At 56.3% G+C, this 7790-nt stretch overlaps 1 protein-coding gene across 1 annotated transcript in view; it reads right to left on the bottom strand.

The window, feature by feature from the left end:
• Positions 1–3502: 3502 nt before the first annotated feature.
• Positions 3503–7790, bottom strand: part of MYO15A (myosin XVA) — a 52370-nt gene continuing 48082 nt past the window's right edge. The window contains exons 64-65 of the mRNA XM_046677899.1: positions 6734–6874; positions 3503–4531 (exon numbers count right to left, since the gene is read on the bottom strand). Of these exons, the coding sequence (XP_046533855.1) occupies positions 4430–4531; positions 6734–6874 (243 nt within the window). The 3' untranslated portion in view covers positions 3503–4429. The remainder of the gene's footprint in view (positions 4532–6733; positions 6875–7790) is intronic.

Raw genomic sequence — 7790 nt, 5'->3', positions numbered from 1 at the left:
CCCGCGGGCACGCGCCGGGGCTGGTGTAGCGCTTCCCTGGGGGTGGATGTCGGTGTCGGGGCGCGTCTTCCCGAGCGGCAGAAGGCTCCAGGGGACGAGCAGGCGCACGGATAAGGCAAAAGTGTGGATGATGACTGCAGGCAACTCAGAAGTTCTGGGGCCGGGCTCGGCGGCGCGGGGCGCGGCGGCGGGGCCACAGGCGGGCGCTTCTGATCGAAGAGCTCCCGGGGCTCCCCAGGATGAAGTTCACCTGCTTTGCTTGGCGTTCAAGACCCTTCTGGCTTTGCCTCATCTCCCCTCCGCGGACACTGAGCCCCAGCGTCGTCCTGGCACCGCCAGGTCTGCAAACAACCTGTCACACCTCCTGGACTTTGCCCAAGCTGGGCCTTCCACCTGGAATGCAGTTCCTTTCCACCCATCTCCTGCATTTTGATTTTTGGAGGCTCAGCTCGCGTCTTTCTAGCAGCCTGCCCAGATTTTCCCTGAAATGAAATGCATCTTAGCCCACACGATCTGGCCTCTGGGTCTGCCTTCAGCTTCGCCTCCCTGACCATTTTGCTCCCTGCCCTCACGCCAGCTTGCCAGAGCATAAGTACAGACTCTGGAATCTGACACACAGGGGTTTGAATCTTGACCTCATGACAGGCTGTGTGGCCCTGGGCATGTGACTTCTCTGGACTTCAGTCTTCTGGTCTGTAAAATGGGAGTAAGGTCAAGACCCACCTCAGATGGTTGTAAGGATGAAATACAGTCCTGTATGTTAAGCAGACGGGATTGCTGACCTTGAGACTGGGGCTCAGTGTTCCGCATCTGTCAGCTGAGGGTCCTACCATCTCTGTTGGGAGGTGGGGGTTGTTGTGTAGTGACCGGGCCACCCTCCCTCCCAAGAAGCAGCAGCAGCAGCAGGCACATGGGAAAAAGTGAGGCAGGCATGCAGCCTATAGTAAATTTGGCCCCTGCCCCTTCGCCACAGCCTGGTGGGGTGTGGGTGGTGGCGGGGATGAGAAGGCAGCTGCAGGCAGTGAGAAGGTGGCCAGCGGGCAAGGCGGCCAGGCGGTCCGAGCCTACCATGTGAACACCTGGGCAGGGCCCTTTGCCTGCATAATGGGCGGTTCAGCTCTGACGGCTCAGGCCCTTCGGAAGCCCAGCGCTCACCTCTGAACTGCCCTCCAACAGGGTGGCATCAGACTCTGCTCTCACACCTGCTTGACAGGGCGCTCACTACTTCAGTAATCAGAAAGTCCTCCCGCAGACTCCCCATGGAGCCTGGCTCCACTCACCAAGGCAAAAGTTGGAATTCTCTCTGCTCTAGCTCCCTACAGCCCCTGCCATCCCACACATTCCATCAGAAGCTTCCATGGGCTCCTCCCTGACTGTGCTAGGGGCTAGGGCCCTCCCCTCTCTGAGCCTCGGAGAGACAGCATGGACTCTGGAGTCAGCCTGCCTGCATTTGAATCTTTGCTAGGCCACTTAGTGGTTACTTGCTTCACCTCTCTGGGCCTCAGTTTCCCCATATATGAAATGGTGGTCTTAGTACCCATCTCATTGGGGTATTTTGAGGCTTGAGTGGCTAGTACATGTACAGTGCCTGGTGCATAGTAAAACTTGGTAAGAATTAGCTTTAAAAACAAAGTTTCCTGACTCCAAACATCCATTCGTACTCCATGCTAGACATTATAATGACCACTTAGAAAGCACTTGCCCTAAAGCTTCTGTCAATCTTCCAGTTTACAAAGAAGGAAGCAAAAGCTCAGAAAGGGCAAGCAACTTGCAGAAGGCCACACAGCTAATCAACAAACAGATGTGGAATTTGAACACAGGCCTCTCTGGCTCCACAGCCTGGGTCCTCAACTACCAAGCTAAGATTCTCTTAAGAGGCTTGTGGGTCCTGAGCAAGAGGAGGAATCCCTGGGCAGGGGGAGACCAGAGGGGTATGTGGACACTGGAACCTGGCCAAGTCCAGGCCCCATCCCACATGGGGGCAGCAATGAGATCCTTCTGATTACTTTTCAGCACCCAGATATGATGGTCCATCCTGCCACACCCCTCTGAGATCCCAGGGCTTCGGCAGTTGACTGTCTCAAGCCCCGGTGCCACCTAGATATTTGCACGGTTCTCTCCCCGTGCTGGGCTAGGAACCCTGGGGTTTGGTCCCCTCTCCTCTGGATCTCCCCACGTCGACCTGCAGTTCCTGTCTTTCTGGGTCCTGGCCCAGGTAGCGGGGCCCAGTGTGGTACCCCTAGAGTGCCTGGGGGCCATAGCAGGGTCTGACTCTCCTCCCACCCCTGACTCTTGCCGCTCTGCTTCATGAGTGTTGTTACCCCCTCTTAGGAGGGCTTGGCTCTCTGATGACACCCCAGAGTCACCAGAACAGCTGTTAAAACCTTGTGTCTTAAGGCCCAGGTCCTGAAATCCAAAAGCCCTGGTGTTCTGGTCATCCAGTGTTGTGCAACGAACCATCCCAAACCGAGACCTCAGTCACTTATCTGCTCACAGATCGGCCAGGGTTCACCTGGGGCTCCTCTCAGGCCCCAGCGCATCAGCTGGGGCAGCTCACCCTGGAGGACCTCCTTCCAAGCGGCCTCGCTCACACAGCCCTCTTGTGCTCTGAAACCCAAAAAGCGCTCACCTCTCACCTGGGCAGAGCTACTGCAGCAGGGGTAACGATGGTAACACACCCTCTGGATCCTTCTCCACTTCCTTCACCTCCCAAATCAGCTACGGGCACAGTCGGCCCCTGGAGGAAGCCAACCTAAGGCATCAGTAAAAGTGGGACAGCCCCATGGTGTATGTATAATGGGCTCTTCCTTAACCGTCCCTGTCTCAGGACAGTTCAGTTGATCCCCTAGTCTTGCCTGCAGGACTTCCTAAATCTCTCCCAAGTTGTCAGCTTCTCCCCACCTCTCATCACCACCAGGGTCCACACCACAGTTTCCTGGGGGATGCTCCAGCAGCCTCTCCTCTGGTCTCCTGCTGCCTATATTCACTCTGCTCTGTGGTCAAAATGAACTATGAAAGTACAACCTGCAGATTGCCCCACCCCCACCTCCCACTGAGAAACCTTTGAAGGCTCCTCATGGCTCTTAGGATGAAATCCTAAATCCTTAGTGCAGCCTGCCAAGCCTTCCCCAGCCCATCCTGGCCAGCTTCTTCAGTCTCCAGTCCTGCCACTAGGAATGTCCTATTCAGAGTCCCTGCACATGCTGTTCCTTCTGTCTGGAATGCTGTTCCCTCCTCTCATCACCTAGCGAACTCTCTCTCACAAGTCTTGTCCTGATTTATAGTTATTTAAAAGTGAGCAACTCCCAGTGCCTGGCATGTGCCTAGCACACAGTAGGTGCTTAGTAGGTACTGAATGAGACAATAAATCCTTCCTCTGACACCACGGCTCCAGCCAATTATGCCCCCACATACCTATCCAGCCTTCTGCTCGCCTCCCCAACAAGTTCCCCAAAGCACCAGTACTTTCCATCAACATTCATTCATTTATTTATTCTTTCATTCATGTGACGAATATTTCTTAAATGCTTACTTTGTGTTAAACACTGTTCTAGGGAAAAAATATCATTTTCTCTGTTTGGAGAAACATTTCCATCTATTCCTAGCAAACTCCTACTCATCCTTCAAAACCCAACTCCAATGTCCCACTCTCTGGGAAGCTGTTTCCCAGACTTCTCCCTCCCCAGCCCGTAACACAAAAATTCTCTCTTCCTCCACCGTGCCACTCTCGAACCTTGTGTGGCCCGGACAGTGATGGGGGACTAGGATTGGAGCTACCTAAGGAGTGTGGAGTGGGGGCACAGGAGTATGCAGGGAGAGGTAAGAACAGATGTCTACTGGAAGCTCTGTTCATGGGCAGTGCCCAGGGGTACAACCAGACTTCCAACTCCTGCCTCCTCCCTCCAGCTTGTTTTCCAGCCACTCAGCAACTCCATGGAAGAATGGCTGCCAGCCGCACCTTTTAGCTGCACAGAAATGACCAAGGGTCCCAAATCCAAGCTGAGCAGCACTGCAGGGGCCCCCACGGAGGACACATGAGGGGCCAGGATGTGGAGCTGGAGCAGATCTGAGTGTCAGACCCGGATGCACCACAGGCAAATTCCAGCTCGTCCAGGCCCTGGTGTGGGGCTTCCCTGCCACAAGTGGAAGTTAGGGGCAGGGCCCACAGGGGGACATGTCAGGAGGCCCCACTGACCAGGCTTTGGAAGTTCCTCTTGCTATCTGACCCAAGTTTCCAGGCTCCAATTCCATCCCAACTCTGGATCGGTCTTCCTGAGTTCTGGGGACTTGGGTTCTCCTCCTTTCTCCTCTTGGTGTCCGCAGTGTTCTGGCCTGTTACAGGGGTTACTGGCCCAGAGAGGCCCAGTAACTCCCCTGGAGGCATACAGCAAGCCTTCTGGCAGAGGGCAGCCAGAGGGCGGGGGCTGGGTCAGAGCAACGTGATCTCACTGGGGGGCAGCGTGAGCCGCCTCTCCCGGGCATTGAGCAGGCTCTCCACATGCACAGCCACCACACGACACAACTCCAGTCCCTGCAGAGAGACAATGAGTGTCCACACCACCCATCACCTCCCCAACTCGCCTTGGGGCAAGATGTGGATGGGAGAGAGGCGGGGCCAGGACTAGCGAGCCCACCTTTCCTGGCACTGGGAGGACATGAGAAGCTGAAGGAGGAATGCTGGGCTGCAGGCTGGAAGGGGTGAGCAAGCAGGAGACCAAGCGCATCTGCTGGCTTTGCTACACAAGAACCGTGTGACTCTGGGCCAGTTACTTCACCTCTCTGAGCCTAAGTGGCCTCATTTGTAGGGTCTCAATTTACAAGAGCCTGCCTCACAGAGCTGTGGTGAGGATTCCATAAGATTTTATTACCGTAAATGCTTTAGATTTTAAAAATATTAGTTCAGTCAATAACTGGTAACAGTTTCTAACTACGTGTTGCCATGGTTACCACCTGGCACCCACAACCTAGACTAAGCCGGGTCCCAGCCTCAGGGCTCCCGGTTGTGGTGGGGAATGAATGAATAAATGTGTGCCCCACACATACATGCCAGAGGCAGAGGTGGCAGCATAAAGAGGGCACAGGGCTGCGAGGAAACAGAGGAGCCAAAAAGGCCTCCGTCCATCCGCTTCCTGAGCATCTGCTCCGTGCCGGGCACTGTGCCATGGACACAGCCCTGCTCTCTTGGGGCTGAGACAGACAATAGGCAAACAAACAAATCACTAAGTAGTTTGCAAGCCATAGTGAGGGCTATGGAGGCAGAGAGAGTGGATTATCCGGAGGGGCGTCAGGAAGGCTTCCAGAAGATGATGTTTGTGCTGAAACCTGAAGAAAGGGAGGGAGCCCTGTGATGACCCAGGGGCCAGTGTTCCAGGGAGAGGGGACAATGAGTGCAAAAGGTCTGGGTCAGGCAGGGGAGGGCAAGCTCATCCGAGAGCTGCGAGAGGCCAGGGCTGCCAGCAAGCCAGCAAGAGAAGAGAGGGGTGAGAGCAGACGCCACAGAGACAGTGAGAGGAGGGGAGGGGTGAGAAGGATCCTGCGAGTGAGGTGGAGAGGCCTGCTGGTCTCCAAGGGAGTTGTGAGGGGTCAGGGCAGGAGACAGGAGTCTGGGGGCTGTCAGGGCAGAGACAGTTTTGAAAGCCTCAGGGCCAGAGAGGGTGCTGGGAAGAGGGGAGACAGCAACATTTAGTGGTCACCCAGGGGAGGAGGCCCCAGGAAAGGAGGTGAGAGGGAGCGGGGGGCAGGTGCAGGGACAAGGTGGTGTGCTGCAGGGAGAGCTCTGGGAGCAGGGTTCTGGGATCAGGGCAGGATCAGTGGGGAAGGCCAGGAGCAGGCCTGGGGCACAGTGGGAAGAGGACTGGGAGCCTGGTCTGGAGGTGCAGGTTCTCCCAGGGGCAGAGGGGCAGGAGCTCTGTTCCGGCCCTGTCTCTCAGAGGCAGGGCTGGACCAGTGGAAGCCCCGCTTTCTTGCCCTGGGTAATTAACCTCTTCAAGGCAGGCCCTGGCATAGGGGGTGGTCCTGGGCCCAGATCTTGAGGAGGGATGTGGTGGGCTGGAAAGGGCAGACGTGTGGGCTGCAGCCCCGGTTCTGCCCGTTCTGTGAGCCTCAATCCTCTCTCTCCAATGGGATAAGAACTCTGGTCCTGCCCCACCTGCAGGGGGCCATGACACTGAACAGGAGCCTAGAGCTCACCCACGCCTGTTAAAAGCAGTCACAATTGCTACAAATATGAGAAGGGACAGGGTGGGCCTGCTGTCACAGGGGGACCCCTGCCAACCCCTGATCCCAGCCCCACAACCTGTCTTCTGAGCTTCAGCCCAGGTGAACTTCCTCAGAATTCCCATGCCCTGCCCTCTCACCAACTTTCTATAGCTACCCAGTACCCTCAGGAGAAAGCCCCAAATTCTTAGCTTGACATTCAGGGACCTTCAAGACCTCCCCTGCCCTGGGTGTGTCTCCCCAGTTCCCCATCAAACTCCTCACTATTCTGCAAACAACCAGGGCCTTTTCCCACCAGCCCACCACCAAGATGCTTCACTGGGAGGCCACTGTAATGGTCCACAGTGCTGTGCAGTGTTGGGTTACTTCTGTCCCCTGCACCGGGCTGGATACTCCCTGACGCATGGCCAGGACCTGACCAATCTTGGAGGCAGGCCCGCCCAGAGAAGAGCCTGGTGAGTTCAATGAGGGAGGGAGAGGCTGGTTGACAAGGCCTGGGTGGCAGGTCAGGGCCCACCTGCTCCAGCTGCAGCTGCATGGTGCGCTGGGCTGCCACGTCCCCCAGTGTGATCTCCACATAGGGGTAGCTGGAGCTGGCTGTGGGCCGCTGGGTCCGCGTCGACTGGATCTCCTTCAGGGGGAACTTGACCATCAGCTCCTGGGGGGAAGAGGGCAGACAGGCCTGTGGATGGGACAGTCTCATCTACCCTTACCCCTCCGCTGTAGATCAGATCAGTAGGAGGCAGGACACCCTGGTTCGAGTACCAGTGACCCAGTGACTTGCTGTGTGACCTGGAGCAAGTTGCTTGACTTCTCGGGACCTCAGTTTCCTCACTTGTGAAATTGATTCAACAAATACCGATGCACACATCTACACTGTGCTAGGCACTGTTCTAAATGTTGGGACTGAGGGATGCAGAAGATGCTGGGGGTGCCGACCTTCACATCAAAGCTGCTTAACACCTGCACCTCTTTATTCGGCCCCAGGAGCAAACTCGGAGCACGTGCAGGGAAAGCCAGAGCGATGACAGTTAATGCCTCGATGAATGACAGATGGGGACAGGGCGGAGTGACACTGCAGCTCCCTCGCCCCCAGAACAGAGGGCATCCTCTAAGGGGGTGTTCCATGCTGGCTCCCTGGGCTCCCAGCCGGACTGAGCACCAGCTCCCACAGTGGAAACTTGCTTGCTCACACGCCCTCCCCTAGACGGTGAGGCGTCCCTCCCAGGTCTCGCCTCCTCACTCCAGCGTATCCCAGAATCACTCCAAAGAACCCCTGCCCCGAGTCCTCATCTCGGGCTCCACTTCTGGGGGAACAACTGACAAAAAAGTCCTCTTTTTATGGACTGAATTGTGTCCCCTCCCCTAATCCATCTGCTGAAGCCCTGACCCCAGTGCCTCGGAACGTGACTATAACAGGAGGCAGGGCCTTCACAGAGGGGGTGAAGTGGAGGCGGGGCTGTTGGGACAGGCGCTTATCCAGTCTGACTGGGGTCCTTATGAGAAGACGAGATTTGGACACAACAAAGACACCAGGGACATGCACGCTGAGAAAAGGCCATGTGAGGACAGAG

Source organism: Equus quagga, chromosome 11 (assembly GCF_021613505.1).
Source record: "Equus quagga isolate Etosha38 chromosome 11, UCLA_HA_Equagga_1.0, whole genome shotgun sequence".
NCBI classification, from domain to species: domain Eukaryota; kingdom Metazoa; phylum Chordata; class Mammalia; order Perissodactyla; family Equidae; genus Equus; species Equus quagga.
Note: the sequence above shows the minus strand (reverse complement) of the source record. Positions and strands in the feature narration are given on the sequence as shown.